Source organism: Macrosteles quadrilineatus, unplaced genomic scaffold (genome assembly GCF_028750875.1).
Source record: "Macrosteles quadrilineatus isolate MER2022 unplaced genomic scaffold, UCM_ALF_1.0 Scaffold_8__2_contigs__length_117827958, whole genome shotgun sequence".
Lineage (NCBI taxonomy): Eukaryota > Metazoa > Arthropoda > Insecta > Hemiptera > Cicadellidae > Macrosteles > Macrosteles quadrilineatus.
This window is the reverse complement of record NW_026542601.1, coordinates 15701708-15719172: the sequence shown is the minus strand read 5'-3', so window position 1 is coordinate 15719172 and position 17465 is coordinate 15701708. Positions and strand designations below refer to the sequence as shown.

The 17465-nt window shown below is 36.6% G+C and overlaps 1 protein-coding gene across 1 annotated transcript; it reads left to right on the top strand.

Annotated features, from left to right (window-relative positions):
• Positions 1-3189: 3189 nt before the first annotated feature.
• On the top strand, positions 3190-12519 carry LOC129000072 (uncharacterized). The gene is made up of 2 exons (XM_054426945.1): positions 3190-5165; positions 7448-12519. Exon 1 carries the CDS (start codon positions 3630-3632, stop codon positions 5142-5144), a length of 1515 nt encoding a protein of 504 aa, XP_054282920.1. The 5' UTR covers positions 3190-3629; the 3' UTR covers positions 5145-5165; positions 7448-12519.
• Positions 12520-17465: the final 4946 nt, after the last annotated feature.

Sequence of the window (17465 nt, the reverse complement as noted above, 5' to 3'; positions counted from 1 at the left end):
ATAACGACTGTAAAGGGAAAATATAAAAAATAAAGTGCATAAGAGGGTCTAAAATATTTAAAATTACCTCAAACTTTTTTAAAGGATGCTGTGTAGGAACAAGTTATTTGAATTCACTGTTTATTTTACTTTTATGATACTAGATAAAGGATGCACAAAAACTTTTTTGCTTAAGAAATGAATCATCGTCATACAGAGTCGTATAAAAATGCTTACCTCCTTAATAGTAAATACAACCACGGCCGCATACAACTGTGAGTCATTGGTTAAAATTATGTTTTTAATCTAAACAGTTTCTACCCAGTGGCAGTTCTCTTGTCATGGGGGGGGGCGAACGGTGGTTTTCGACGCTAGGAGGGTGGACCGGGGTCCCCCGGAAAATTTGCTATATGTAAAGCCGTTTTGTGAATTTTTTGGCAATTTTTAACGTCTGCTGTGTCTAAAATCCACCTTAACGATTTTATGACCAAACTAGCTGTTTGCCCGTTCTACGTACACGGGAAAATTGTAGTAAGTTGAAACGGCTGGGTTCCATATTATCGACAACCGTAGAAATTGATCGAAAAACTGGGACCCCACGGTTGAAACCATATTCAGAACAGGAGTTGGTTTGCATATTAAGTGTGCAATTTTCCAGATATGCTGGCAAAACTATTACTGTATAGGAATACAAATAAACCTTCGCAAATGCAATATCTGACAGTTTATCAGTCAAGCATTCTGGGGGTAAAATTCCGGGGGTAAAAATCCGGGCCGTACACTCTAGGTTTTTATAATTTGATGTGTTCTGATTAAATTCACAACCGTGAAAATATATGTTTAATTCCGCGTTTAATCCATCGAGCTGTTGTCACAAAACTCAAAAGTTCGCGGCCGGAATTTTACCCCCTGGTTTGTGACGTCACGTTTGCCCAGGGGGTAAAATTCCAGGGGAATAAAAATCCGCTACCCCAAAATACTACCTCAACCTCACTACTGCACACTTTATTCGGGTTGAAATTTTCATTAACAAAGGTGCTTTTGTCTTTTCCTCCACGAAACACTGAGAAATAAGGACATTAATGCGTTTAACAACATACATACACACACAAATACAGAATTTAATTAGTGGATTTGAATACGCTTTAACCAAAGCAAAATACAAACAAAATAATTATTTGAAAGTTTTGATAGTGTCATCAAATGTTATGATAATCATTTTTAGGCCTAATCAAACTGTAAAATTTGCGTAAAGCCATTGGCAAATATACAAATAAGTAATTAAATACACAGTCCACAAACCTTTTATACGTTAACAACGCCAAGCTTTAAAAGTTCATGATGGTTTGCTAAAAAAATCGTTCACTAATGTTTGATCATTTTCATAGCATAAACCAACATTTTGGAGTCCAGACAGAAAACACAAAAATTATACATTAAGACATCAATTAAGGGAATAAGAAATAAGGTGAAGCACTAACGATAATAGTTGTAAATAGTGATGTGTTTGTACGTAAAAATAATTCTTATATATATCTTATATATATTCCACCGGCTCTAAGGAAAAGTAGCAGTACCAAAAACCAACGTTTATATTGAAGAAAAGAACTATATAGTACTTTTGACCAATTCAAACTGTCCTTATAATAAAACTGTATTATAGGTCGATTCGGATTCGGCCTCGGTCAAGAGAGAGTGATAGAGACAACTGACAGGTGACGAGATTGACAGTTCAGTTCAGGCAAACAGTGAAAGAGCAAATGAATAGCTAGTCCACATAACAATCCTCAGGTTACAACTTAGATAAAACATTTTATCTATGATAATTAAAACATACTACTTGGTTACAACGACTAATTGTACAGTATTATGACGACAGAATACTATAACAAAACGGTTTTATACTAAGATTAAAGCTGTATACATTTATAATTATACTCGTAAAATAAAACCATAAACTTATATCCTATAGCAACCAGATCATTACTTAAAACAACAACATCATTCCGTTTGGGCCCTCTCATCTTTATTATTTAAAAATAATTGCCTTCTCTCCAATCTTGGCAGCAACCTTATTATCACGAATGGTATTTTTATAGTATATTATGCATACTTTTTGCGGCGGATGATATTTTACCGGGGACTATTGTTGTTCCCACAGACATTCAAACAGGCAATCTTAAATTTGATAAAATAAACATTTGACTAAACAACATCACCCTGTGAAAATGTCTACCTCATAATAATTAAGAACAAGGCTGTCGCGCTGCACATCAACTTCCGAATCAATAATAATAATAACATAACCGATGATACATCCACCCAAATAGCACACATTGTTGGCCCAACGTAGGGAAATGGTCGGGATGGTTGGTAAATGCATAGATAAAACATGAGGAGTATGTTTTATCTATGGTTTTATAATAAGCTGGTAAATCCCTGACAGCTCATGTCTACAGTAAAATGAATAATTGGCTCTGCTATTATGAGTAAGTTCGTGTGTGACACCAATAAGTTTGAACTACACTAAGTTTAATATTAAAGATTAGAGATACTAAAAATAATATTTTTGTTTAAAATATTATTTTTTAACGGTACAAGAATAGGCAGATTTTTGTCTGCCGTGCTTTTTAGGATTTGACAGGAGAAAACATTTGTATATGTATATTAGCCAGTACAGCATATTTTTTCTAGCCCAGGAACCAGGGTTGGCATACACCTGTTTGGTTATATAACCAAACAGTAAAGCACAAATCATGAAACTACCCCAAAAGGCCAAAAATAATGGAAACAAAATTTCGTCGACACTAGCGATCAGTGTCACCGGACATTAACTAGGCTCGAAAAACGAACTTCCAAATTTACAATGGGATGATTGTCTACTTTTACTTGTGTTGGTGGTTAGGTTAGTCCATGATAAAAAATACTGAATGGATGAACTATAACGATTACACAAGTTCCCCGATCTACGTGTATGATTGCTTTAAGTTGTTTGTGATTTGTTTTGATAAAATAAGATTCATCAGCATTTTTATATACATCACATTTACATTTTGAATAAACATACATTACAACCTGCATATATTTAGATAGTGATTGTTTATACGTATAATCCTGCCTTAATGTACTGGCTTAATATAAACACAAAACAGATAAGGGCAGTGTTATGGAAAGGAGAATGAATGGGTTGACTGACATGTTTAGGGAACATTGATATGGCTGTTCGTGTTCTGTTTTCTGCAATTGTCAAGTTTAATGGTGTGCTGTGCAGTTGTTTTTCTATTGTCGAAATACATCCTTCAATCATTAATAACGCTTGGTTGTGAACCTAAGAGGACAATATACTGGCGTGAAACACATGTGTAAATGCGATAATTGTAGCTTTTTGACGTATTTGATTCTGCAAGACCACCCATCTCGACAATGGCAGGAGGTTGGATTAACTACGTACTAGACTGACAAAACATTTTCTGACTTCTATGCTCACAAACCACTCCTTATTCCAAGGTATATGTGATCTTTTCCTTTTGAAATTTTGATATGGTTTAAAGACATGAATTTGTTGACTTCCATACACGTGAATTTTCACTCATGCCTTATTAGCTTGTGCTTTGGCCACAACGTCTTAGGCCAATATTATTGAGAAAATAATGGGCCAAAGAATAAGTGACCTTAAAGGAATATTTGGAACAATGGAAGTAAAAGAAGTGAATGATATTGTCTCTGGAAGCAACTCCACTTGCTATGCTAATAGTGGGAATACAATTGAACAGAATAATCTGTCTCATGATAACAATGGGAATAACCAAGCTAATTTTGGTGTTGATGATCATTTTGAAAACATATATAGCAACAATTCAGAGAGTACTAGACATTCAGAAGATAACGGCAACTCAATTTTACCAGAGCTGAGACCGTCCACAGCTGGCCTAGGTTTACCAGCCAATTTCGTCAACCAAAATTCCTCAGAAGCGTCTGCTGCTGCTGTATTATCTGTTTCACAAGATGGACAGGCCTGTTCAATCAGCAATGATTTGAAGTTATGTTCTAAAGCCATGAGACACAACGGGACACAGAAATGTATTGGCGTTTCCAAAGATGTTTCTGGTGGCAGCAGTAAAAAGAAAAGGCACCATTCATGGGTTTTAAGATTTAACTGTGCTAGACTTAAAAGCGGAAGTAGTAGTAGTGCTGCTGGGTCCGAAAACGATATTGCAGAACCTAATATGGGCTGTGACTCATGTGTTTGCACAGGTTACAGACGAACTGAAGACCACCATTTGGGCGCAGGTGTTGTTTTTGGCTCAACTTCCCTTCAACAAAGAAAAAATGAGTCTACGGTGAATAGCGATTCTAGTAGTGGAGAAGAAGAAAGAGATTGTTTTTTAAGAACACGTCCAGTTATTGATCTATCAAAATTCAACCCAGAAGATTATCCTATAGAAGATTGCGATGAAAGAGCAAGACTTGAACGAGCTCGTGAAATTGCTGAGGGAGTCGACCCTCCTCCTGGATTCCGCCCTGCACCGCATATCCAAGTTGTCATTCCTCCAGAACTCACAGTTGACAATATCACTGCTTTATTTCAATCAGCAGCGCTATCTGCACTATCACAGCTGGATGTTACACAAAGAGTTGTCCATACTCAAGTTGATTATATTCACTGTCTAGTGCCTGACCTATTACAAATTACATCTTGCTCCTTCTATTGGGGTAAAATGGACAGGTATGAAGCAGAAAGGTTACTTGAAGGTAGACCAGAAGGTACATTTCTGTTACGGGATTCTGCACAAGAAGAGTATCTTTTTTCAGTTAGTTTTCGTAAATACGGGCGATCATTGCATGCTCGCATTGAACAATGGAATCATAGGTTCAGCTTTGATTCTCATGATCCTGGAGTTTTTGCATCATCTACAGTATGTGGTCTCATAGAACACTACAAGGACCCATCCTGTTGCATGTTTTTTGAGCCTATGTTAACAATCCCTCTTCATCGGAACTTTCCTTTTCCTCTACAGCATCTTTGTAGGGCTGTTATTTGTAGTAAAGCGACATATGATGGTGTGTCTCAACTACGTCTACCCAAAAGTCTCAAGAGTTATCTGAAAGAATACCACTACAAGCAAAGAGTGAGAGTGCGACGTTTTGACTCTGAACAATACTAACTTGGTCATAACTAGATCTAGGTGAGTACGCAATTTTCTATGCAACGGTTAGATTTATCTTAGACGTAAACTTTGCTTAAGATATAACTAAAACTATGATAGCTTCTGGGACAGACAGATTCTTTAGGCCAACTTCTTATATTTTCATTCGGTACTTTCCTGTTACAAGGGGAACATTCATTATTATCGATGATTTCTTTTTGATATATCGATGTTTTATTTTTTTATCGATATATTGATATTAACAAATTGAAACTTATCAGCTGCAAATAAATATTGTTCAGTACCTACTAACAAACAATACAAAAACATATTTTATTGAAATGAAACTGTTCTAAAACTAAACTAGGCCTAACTAAACAAACTTGCTGTAACATTTCAAAATTAAAAAAACCGTAGCCTATTCCCCATATGCCTTTTTTGTTATCAAACGTAACTTACCCTAAAGTACACAGCAAGTTTGGTTAATTATGTTAGGTTAGTTTAGAATAGTTTCATTTCTTAATCCAATATAGCGTAGGCTATTATTTTTACCTAAAAAAGATTAGTTACTTAATCCTATTCTCTTATACGAGCTATAACTCAATAACAGGTTATTGAACCGATATAACTTAGACATATTCGCTATGTCTGTTTGTTTGTTGATGAAGTTTGGGACAGTAAGTTAGGGTACCCACTCAACCGCAAAAATCTTAAAATTTTGAATGGGTCGTGGATTTTGGCAACCGTTGATTAACCTGGTTTGAGCTGTGAATTATTTGGTTAGGCCTAAATCTTAAAATGGGAATTTTAATTCCGATTCTTGATTCTTCAAACTGGTAATAGCAAGGAAAAGTAAATCTTTGATACTTTGTGACTTTGGAATATACAAGGGCTATTTCAGCGTTCTGACGCCTATAGGCGGACGCCTATCTTGTACATTTTGGTGTGTGCACACTCGGCAACTCAGTTGGCTGTGACAACAGGAATAACTTATCCTAGCGCTGCCTTTTTTTTTTTTGTAATTTGTAGGTACTTAGATAGGCACTTTGATTTGAAAAACCCGCCAGTTGTGAGGTGCGGTAAATGATACTCATTTTGTTGGCAAAAAAACATAAAACCAATAAATATTTATGGCCAAGTGTGTGAAGTTCGCGGAAACAATGTAGGGTAGCCTACCCTAATGGTTTGTTGTTTAACAATTTCAAACAACAAGTCCACGAAACTTGAGGGAAACAAAACGAAAACTCTGTTATCATGAATTGGCGGTTTTCCCGAACCTTTTAATCAACTTTTGCGACTAGTTCCATCAGTCACATTGCTCGGGCGTACCTGCTCTTCCCTTCGTCATGACTACCGGTAATGAATGTCAGTTCGGCCAGTTTTAAACTGAAGAATGCACTATTTTCACACAGATATTTCATTCATTACGTTGTTTCAGTAAACTTCACACTCGGCGATAAATGTCTATCGGTTTTAAGTTTTTTGCCAACAAAAACTGTTCCATTGATCGCGCACCTTACAACTGGCGGGATTTTCAATTGCAGCGCAAATCTTAAGTTGAAATTGTGAAAAAATGAGCAGCCCGACTAAGAATGTTCCAGTTGTCACGAGTGCGCACGCATAAAAATGTACTAGATCAGCGTGGGCCTAGCGGCGTCAGAACAAAACTTTCTGAATGGTCCTCATATAGGACTCTAGGATCATCCGTGATCACGAATCTATATCAAATATTGTATTCTTCTCCCACTATAGGCCCTAATTGACTGGCTTGAGACGAGTCACAGATCGCTCATAATGCACATTGAAAGGGTCTAGGAAAACAGTCAGATTAGATACTATGTTGTAAGTAGGTTCCGCAGTGTACAGGGCTGGAAAACTATTACTGCTAGGTGCTAAGCTGCCTGACTCTAATCAGTTTGCTGATGTCTCTCTCTCAATTTATATGCATATCTAGATACTCTATTTGTTTGTGTCTGAGGTCTGCAATTCTGCCACTTAAGGCTACCTGTTGCTTTTCTGTTGATGTCGCTTGCCCTGACCCATATCAACATCACAAAAATATGAAAACGTGACTTAAAAATTGGAATAAACCTTAGATTATTTTTATTAGGTAGGGATAGAAATGTAATACAAAATAACAATGTATTTTCCTTCTATATTTCTAATTTTCAGCATATTTTAATGTGCAGAAAATATATCGTTCAAGATAAGTATATCTAAATTCAAAGTTTAGTTGAAGTAATGTGTGATTAAAGTGTTTGCATTTTTCAACATTTATTTAAATGCTAAAAGATTTATTGATTTAGTTCAATTTTTTCCAGTTGTGAGCTGCAGCTTATGTTCCAGAGGTACTTTACTCCTTTACTAGGCCTGGAAATCATTACTGGAATCACAGTGAGTCATTATAGTCCAAGTGTTTTCTGACCAATGAGAAAAAAAAACTGTTAGGCCTTATTTTAATGCTTTTAACCTAGTGGCTACTGTACTAGGCCTATAGGGCCTAGTTGAAATGTCTGAGTCAGTATATTTTTACATCAAGATATTGAAAGGAGGTAGTGCACTAGCAAGAGTGCTTGTAGTCATGCAGAATTAATTTAAAACAATGAACTCTCCACTTTTGAAAATTAAGGAAATACCTATAGGCCCTACCTCAATATTTTAGTGGACAATGTGCTTGCCTGATAATAGAAGGTTACTCGTTTGACACCGATAACAGTTCGGCAGACTTATGATGGTTTATTCTTCGAAAAACCAAGCTGAATTTGTTTCAAATAGGCCTATTCAAGAAAAAGTCAGTTTTTAATTTACTGTTTTAACCTAAAACTATTTGTCTTATGAGATGTCTTGTGGTGTGACTTTATTACTGAAAGCAGCATGAGGCATCACCCCTAAATTAAAATAAATTATATATTTTGTCCCTAATTGTTTTCATCGTTATAGTCGTAATCAATTAAATACAGTGATGTCAGGATTGTCAAACAGAGAAACATAGTTAGGGCTTTGATTAATTATAATTCAAAAATATTAAAATACAATGTGAACACTTTTTGTGATTTGTCATTAGGCCCATATGACTTAGTGTATTCTAGTTTGAAAATTGTATCCCCATAGTTAAGTCCCTAAGCACAATTTTTACCGTGCCATTTGATGTGCAAGTAACTTTACTAAAGGCTTCCTTGTTAGTAAATTACCGTACTTTTCTTAAATTTGAAACTAAATGATTACTATATCCTGTAGAGTGCGGCTGGCTGAAGGGTCGGTACTACTCACATACAGGTCTCATACACACACGTACACATATACTGCTCGTGACATCTAAGCTGGCACTTGGCCTAGCGCGGGCAGTGTAGGCGGGAGGAGGGTGGAGGTAGGGAAAAGACCGGACTGCAAACATTTCCGCTGCCTCACGGGGTTGACTCCCCTTGTATTATGTACTTGAGCGCCTTCATATGGTTGGCGAGGACAGTTGATGCAACCCGCATGACGGGACATAATGGTTTTGAACAAGCTACTAGTAGCGATCGGCCAAGTGCCAGCATAGATGTCACGAGCTGTACAAGGGATTAGGACGGATCATTGAGGGTGAGTCGAGTCCCTCGGACGTTGGTCAGGGCACACTCCCTGAGCTAACAGTGTATATACTGGCACACATTTCTTCAAACATTATAAAAATCAAATAGGGTTTAGTCGTGTGATTTTATGATTATTTTTAAGCACCAACTTTGGTATTTCGAGGTATTCACCTGTATCTTAGCTTGACAAATCCCAAATGTAAAAAAAAAATCAAAAGACAATTTTTTTCAAATTTTGGATTCTGGCTTATGTTTGCAAGGGAATGAAATCGGTTGGTGATTTGAAAATTATTCATGGGTAGAAGAAAATGCATCCATTTTGGGTTTAGTGTATTAGTAAGCAAATGGGCTTAAATGTGATCAAGTTATTTAAACTACAAATAATCAAGAATACTCTCTGATCTGTTCCAATTAAAACAGATGTAGGCTATAGTTAGCAGATAAACGCTATCACAAAAGGGAATTGTTAACATAACATATGACCAAACAAAAGAAAATATTTATATTTAATTGGTGATAAACTAGCTGACATTTGTTGTTTTTCATATTTATTCTTATTATGGTTTTATTTTATTGACCTGTTGAATCACATTTTGTGAATAATTAGTCTAATCAAACTTGTGTTGTTTGTATAAAGTAGCAAGGTTTTATTCTTCAATCAGCTTATTTCTTAATATTTTGCTAGTTTAGACAGAACAATTTTTAAACTCTTAACTTATTTGCTTTAATATTTGTCTACGGTATTAGCTTGCTTGTAAGTTGCATTAAAAATGTACATCCTTAGTAATTGCCATAAATAAAGGCCTATTTAAAAAGGTTATTAAGATATAAGTGTAGAAAGTTTTAACTAGGCCTATTTAATTTTAATATTATTGTGTTTGTATTAATTTATACTCTCGCTGATATGTTTTAAATTATTTAATGATACATTTTTAAACTCTGAATTAAAAAAAAAGAACTATTTTTGTATTTTTATATAGGCTGATTTTAATATTATTATTGTGTAGGCCTATGCCGGTAGGTATTGAAACATGTATGATTAATATTTGTGTACAGGGTGTTTTTTTGTTTTTTTTTTAACTTGGGTAACTAAAAATATAAGTAGATACAGAGGCATTGTTTGGACAAAAAATAAGCTCTTAAGTTGGCAGCCCTGCTTCCTCTAGCCTACTTTGTTACCAATCATTTTGATATGCTGATTTGCTTTGTTATCCACACAGTTTAGTGTTGTTAGGAATCAATTTTGAATAAGCTTTTGAACATATTTTTCTCTAAAACTCAACCCATGTTCTTTAACACGGATAAAATAATATTAAAAAATAAATATTACATTATTGATTTTATAGTTTATAACCCGTAGTTTATGCATTACGTACTAGAATCTCACCTAAAACATGATAAAATTTCCCAACATAAAACAAATGATTTACTTATAATGTATTCTTCTACAATACGTATACTCTTTAAGCTTGTGAGAGTACCATGTTGAGTCTTATTCATAATAAATTGTTAATTATTCTAAACCACAGAGGAGTTATATACAAAGGATACAAGCTTATGGAACAACTGTGCGCTTTTAGTTCTGGTATGTTGGACCAGAAATGTACTTGGAAGGACAAGCAAGGAAAAGCCCGAACGGTGATGGCCACATAGCATTGTTGTACAGCTCTTGTAGCGCACAGTGCTTCCTTCAACGTTAGCTCTGTATTACATCATTGCGAGAGGGAAAGGAGAGCGAGAGGGGAAAACGAATAGATTTGCTCTTGACACCAGCTTACGTGTACAATTGAATTTATCCTCTGTTTCTTTCTTCTATGTGGCTAAACCATGTAAAAGGCATATCAGCTAATGGGAAATGAAGTAAGAGTAGCAGGGCTACCAACATATGTGAGCTTGATTTGTCCATAAACTTTACGGTTTACGTACAATCTCAGTACTGTAATTTGGGTTGCATAAAAAAAACACTGTATATAGTTGTAATGTTTTACAATAATTATACAAAGTCTGTTGAATTATTTCTTGTTACCTATGCAAAAAGTATTATGTGTTTATGTGTATTTTTATATTTCAGATTCTTTAAATTACACACTTCATGTTAGACTAAGCTAGGAATGATACTGATGTCCTGTCAATATGTCACAATCTAACCTTTGGTATTCCTTTTATTTGTGACAAATCATACAATATTGGAAAATAAAGAATGGGATCTAATGTTTGTTAACTGTCAAAAATACCTTGTTGAAAGCATACATTTTCTTTTCTGACAACAATGAAATAAATTAATTTAAAAAGCTTGTATCGACCCATTGAAGTTGGAGAATTCAACAAAAAAAGAGAAACCAGTTTCTCCCTTCTATAAACTCATTTAAAAAGAAACAAACCAGGCGTTGCGTGCAACCCCTATGCCAAAAACATCAAGATTTTAATATTGTTGTTCATGTTTGAGACGTTTATTATGACATTATGGTATACATAAAAAACTTTGTTTTAAAGAAAAAAGCTGATATCACGACATATGAGTGGAACGGGATGTCGCAGCCACCGCCACCTACAAGTGGAAAGGGTCACTAACAGATGTTTAATAGTTAAAGAAATTACTTGACCATCCCTTAAATTATTGACCATACATGGCCTCAAATGTTTATTTTTTTAAATGAAAATAAAATACTTTTTCAATGTTAGTTTGAAGTATTGAACTGAATTTAGGTTTAATTATTTTCACCCGTATTGTACAGTTTTGCTTAGTGAAGTTTTGTAATGATACAGTTTTTAGTTTCAAATATTGTATGGTTTGTTGACAGTAAGAATCAGGGTCAGGAGCTGGCATAGCCCAGAACATTAAAACTCAACATTTTCTATCTGTACTTTTTCTGATACAGCTGTTTGTATAACTTTTTTTAGTCACAGTTTGTGGAAAAAAACTCTGATGTTACACAATTAAGTGACTCCAATGTTTTTTTTTTAATCTTGTTTTACTATTGTACAAAGAAGTAAGGAATAGATTATACACTTCATGGTACAATTAAGAGGTGTCTAGCACTAGTGCTGGTGTCTAGGGCAAAGTCCAACACCGTCCCCTCACCCTCATCCCTACTACAACGTTCACGGTGGAGAAAGACCCTGTACCTTGTGCGATAGGAATTTCCGCAGTGTTGAAAGTTCACCATTGTTCCATAAGCGTGTTTCCTCTGTACCTTACTTTTATGTGCTGGTTGTTCCTAGAAAGGCTTGTGACTCCAGTGTGATTTTTGGAGAAAGTGAGTGATATTCAATTTACATCTTAAGAGTTCTGAGCTGTGCAGTTTCTCACATGATATCTTTCTGTCTCTTATAGTAGTTAAAATTTTAGTTGTTGACATTAATGACACTAAAAATTACATAATAATCAATGTAAACAAAGAGCAAGAGCACCTATACTGTATTATAGCTGTATATAACATTATATTGTAAGCATAAAGTATTATAACTGGTATATAAATATATTATTTGTTATGAGTTTATTAAATGTATCGATATGTATTCAAACAGTACTTTGCAATGACAAAGTTCCTATCCTGTTTTGAATAATATTAATGTTAGGTGGGGACATTGCACTTTGTATTTTAATTACAATGTATACAAATATTTGTAAAATAAATTAAAGCGGTCCATGTATAAAATGTTCACTATTGTATAATGCAATGTATCGCTTTATGTATTATAAATCAAATGCGGATTTGAGAAGCTGGTGGGTTGATGCTGACACTGTGCTTTGATGACTTAAATGTCTTATTTATGTTAATGATGTAATATTTTTGTTAATAAATAATTACTGTTTGTAACGTGTGTGTTGTCAATGCCAAAGATAAGATTTTGAACGAATCACTAGGTATAGCAGAGTCTGAATGTGAACATGTATTAGATTAAAATTACTATAACTCAATCTGGACCAAAAACTGTCCTCAGACTTTATAACCTAATTAGCTGTTCTAGTGCTGCATAGCTTGCCTCTACCTAACCTGAAATTGGGTATAGTCCTGTCCTTTTCAGTAATTTAACAAGCCCAAACTTTACATGCGCAATGTTGATTTAGTAGTTAGATTTACACACCAAACTTACACGGCCTTTTTCAATCTAATTCTATTCAGATAATTAAATATTGTTGGTCTGAATTAAGTTGCAAGACAGAATTTTCTAGGACACCAGTGGCGACTAATATTAGAGTGGGCTTGCGTTGATCATAAATAATGTTTACTTACAATATAACCCCATGCCTTTTGGGTGGGTTTTGCATCACTACTTTTAATGGTCAATCACTGCCACTGTAGGGCATCAGCTTGGTAAGTGTATTGTTACATAGTTTACCAAAAACCTGTGTATAGGCATTGACTATTGTATACTGAAGTAGATGTCCCATCTATATGTTGACGGGTCATAACAGTTGCTACAGCATTACTTTGAATTGGTAAAACAGATTGTGTATTCAACAGAAATCAGTAATTTAAATCAACACAATCTGTCAGCTCACATCAACTACGACTATTTTGGTAAAAAAGCTGGCTACAAATTTAACATGGGTATTGGGTATAGAATGTCTAGTTAATTAATAGTCAAAAGTATAGGCTATAGGGTAGTAACTGGTATATTAAGTCTGTCGACAAAAAAAATTGCAAATGTGAAATAATGTTACTGACTCTAGCCAGCTGTTGTTGGAGTATCATCTTACAAATTAACTAACCCTGTGCCCTAATGACGTAAATAGTGTGAAATTGTTCCAACTTCTGCCTCTACTGTTCATGTGACCAGTACTATAACTACATTTCTCTGTTGTATTGGCTTGCAGCCATCCTTGTAGATTCTTGCTACCAGCTTGGAATTCAGTTTCTAACATCCGAACTTGGTGCCACCACTCGGCAGCCCTGAGAACGACAAAAAAGGAAAACCATGGTTTTTTTAACCAGTGCTGCTGACTCTCTTGAGTCATCGAGTGTATTTTGGCAGTACTATAGGCTCTGATCACGGACGGTATGGTTATCTTGAGTGTGGGGGGTTCTTCCCGGAACCTCAATTGAGTCAAGGATGTCGCCACCTTTGGTGGATAGGTTCATCCGGGTGGGTCCCACTTCTATACCTGCCTCCTTTTGGGAAACCCTGATGACCTGGCAGTGATGTTGGGTCTGACGGGCAAACGAAGTAGATCGGGTGCTGGGTCCGAGCCCGCCAGAGGTATCCGGGGATCTATCGCTCTGGTTATCTCTGGTTTCCCAGCAACTGGGTAAGGCCTCGATCGGGTAGTGGTGTAAGGTCCCCTTCCTTCTGGCTATTGATGGCGGGTTTGCCTGTCAGGGATTAGATAGGTCCCGAGTGTTGCTTGCACTAAATGCGTCGGGACGCTCTACTATGGTCCTCTAGGTCCCGACCTAGTGGAACCCAGGTGGAGTGACGCTTAAACAAGTAGCCGGAAACCCTGGTTAGGATTGAGGGGCAACCCTCTTTCCGAAGGGTCTGCTTCGGCAGCCGGTGAGCCTGATGACCTTAAGTCATCCGCCCATGATGTGCAAAAGGTTGATGCGTAAGCTTCGGCCTACATCATGGGGCCCGGGTAAGTCTCACGATAGGTACCGGGTATGTAGTCAGGGGGCTTCGGCTCTCATGACAAATATTGAAATTGAAATTGAGTACTATAGGCTATCCGAGCAGGGAGTACCAGTTCTATCCCAACTTCTGTGCTTAAGATCGCAGTCAATACAGCTGGCCCAATGGATTAAGACAACCTACACCAGTTAGCTGAAGTCTCATTGAATGGTTAAGCCTAGTCCAATTGGCGAGTTGTCTCTGGAAACATTATTGGCCTTGTTTCTGGAGACAAAATACAGTTTTTTCTGATCCTATACCATTGGGAAACACAAAGACAAGATTCATGTCTCTTGTCTCAAGTCAGCATGTGTGGACGTGTCTGGAGACAGGAAATTGTAGATGGCCCGAACCCGCTGGTGTGGAGTGTGGAGTTCAGGGCTGAAATTGTAGACCTATAACATGTACATTTCTTTGCCATCTTTGGCACAAAAAAGCCTTAAACAGAACCACAAAATCATTAGGAGTCATTCTTGTAACGTTTCTAAATCATGCGCCATCTTATAATCGAGGGTATGATCGAAGGTTTTGGCCACTATTACATCAGCCACATTATTTAGAAGTGAGAAGCCCTCCATTGCAAGCAACTATATAGTGTGATTGTTGACGGAAAGCGGCTGGCTGAAGGGTCGACCCTACTCACACACACGCAGGCCTCACACACACAGACGCAAGGGATTAGGACGGACGTGGGACGGACCATTGTCCTGCCGCGCGAGTCATCGCTGGCTCACGGAAATTAAACTATCAATTTTTTAATTTTACGTTTGTTATAAAATCTGGTAACGCTTTTGACTTCAGCTCAAAATGCTTAGTAAAATGATACCAAACAATATATATTTTGCTTACAAAGTGTAAACGCTACGAATATTTTAACACGTTTTTATTAGCTAGCTACTTGTCATAATCATTTCGTGTTTGGACTCATTTTTCATTGAATTAAACAACAAATTTATTAACACTAACCATTTTACTGTATATCTAACATCAAATGAATTGCAATTTTGAGGTATCATACAACAGATGTTATATTTCTACTTAGTGAATAGGGGATCGGGGCTTTGAGGCAATTAGGCCGGTGGTGAGTGTGCGTGCGTGAGTCGGGTCCCTCGCAGGTAGGGCTGAGCTCCAGCCGCACTCCGGTAAAAATCAGACTATAGTTTGTTCACAAAATTTAGGCGGTTTAAGGGTGGTTTTTTGAAGTCTTCCGGTTCAAGAAGGGTTTGCCGCTGAAATGTCAGTGTCGCCCGGGGTACGCGTGATGTCGTTCTTAGCGTGTAATGGTCACAATCGTGTGAAGTCTGATTTCTGGACACGGAAAGTAAGTAAGTAGGGGAAGGTTTACTAGATTAACCCCAAAACTTTTTTTAGCTCAATGTATATATCAACTGTTGGATGATGTTTAAAAATTATAGGGTTGAAATCGCTTCTCAAACCACCTACATTTTGTGAACAGAGTATACTACGTTAAGCTTACCCTTTATTCAGCCTAGCTAAAGAATCTTTTTGGTTAAAAGTAAAGTACCATATCAAACAGTCTGAATGGAGAAGGCTTTTGATAGAAAACTGTAACGCAAGGGCCAGAGAAGCAGAAAAGCAATTAATTTGCTATTTCCTTGAGTATCTAGATTGATTTAGTTATGCCTTTTTCAAACATATATTCCTTCTTCTTATGAACTAGTGAATCTGAATTCTTATTAAATCATTCTTTAAATGTTAAGTCCATCAATCCTGTAAACTTGCACAATTTATTTCAGGTGGACTTCTCCCACCAAGCTCTACTGAAGTTAGGTGAACTCGTTACAAGTTACATTCTAGACCTAGTCGAGATGGGATACAAATCCTGAGTCTTCTGTGCTCCTCATTAAGAGTCTTCTTCACCCCTGCGAAAACAATAAAAACATGCCTTGGACGTCCCTCGCTCCGGATGGAATGTGTGAAAATATGTTAAAACTTAACTATTTCCCTTACAGATAAAACTTGTTGGTTCTGGGGCCCTCATACATGATATATCCAAGAAAATCAATAGTATAAGTACAAAAAAAATCTTAAAGTAACGTAAATTGAGTCACTTTTAAACACTAATAAAACTAACTAGCTGTGTGCCCGTTCTACGCACGGGGATCTTATCATAGTCAGTTAAAACCTCCTTATATTAAGCACAGCAGTTGGTTTGCATACTTTCAGATATGCTGACAAAACTTAATAAAACTAATTATTTTTTTCATTTTCAACCTTTTGTGGTATAAGAGCTCTTATATAACTATTCAAATACATTTATACCAAATTTCAAGAACATTGTTGAAAAACGGCCTCCGAAACGGGGGACGAAATTAACATGTTTTGTTGGAGGCTACTTCGCTACTAGCCTTTTACAAAACTTGGCTCAGGCGGCAGATGAATCACCGACATGTCTATTTAGTAGTTGTGTGTTTACGATGTTTTCATAATGGCGCGCATAATGACCCCGCACTACCCTCCTGTCTACAACACCTTCCCCCCCAAGGCCATATCCCCAAAACTCAGGGTGATGAAGACTCTTAAGAGATCTCCATTTGTCACGACCAAGCTAGCTAGATAAAATCTAAGATCACTGCCGCAATTTTTATTACATCCACTACTACTCTTGCCGGTTTCTACCCCTATTCAACAATTAGTATCGTCAAAGTTGCCAAAAACAATGTTATGGAATTATTGCTTATACAGGGTGACACAAAGGAACCGGACGGTTTTGAAATAAGTAGTACACAGTAGTTAAAAGGAATAAAATGGTTTTAATACTGTACATAGTGAGCTACACATTGGCCATTTGTTACAAAACAGTCATTTTTTGAAAATTACGTCATGCATATGGCGGCCATGTACTTATATACAATTGTTCATTCTGGTCTGAAAATCATCTGAAACTCCGGTCAAGAGGTCTTGTTCAATGCCATTGATATATTCTGTGATTGCAAACTTCAAATCCTCTAGAGTGTGTGGTTTGTGAGCATGAACACGCTCCTAAAGAAACCCCCAAAGGATATAATCACTAGTGGACAAGCTGGGTGATTTTGGGGGCCACGGTATGTCACCAAAGCGAGAAATCACCTTTTTAGAAAACACTCATTCAATACTGCTCTCACTCTGGTGATGTTTTTGGGTGTTCTCGAAG

What these genes read in the sequence shown, in the direction of transcription:
- LOC129000072 (XM_054426945.1), top strand. Translation starts at nt 3,630, where the DNA reads ATGGGCCAAAGAATAAGTGACCTTAAAGGAATATTTGGAACAATGGAA.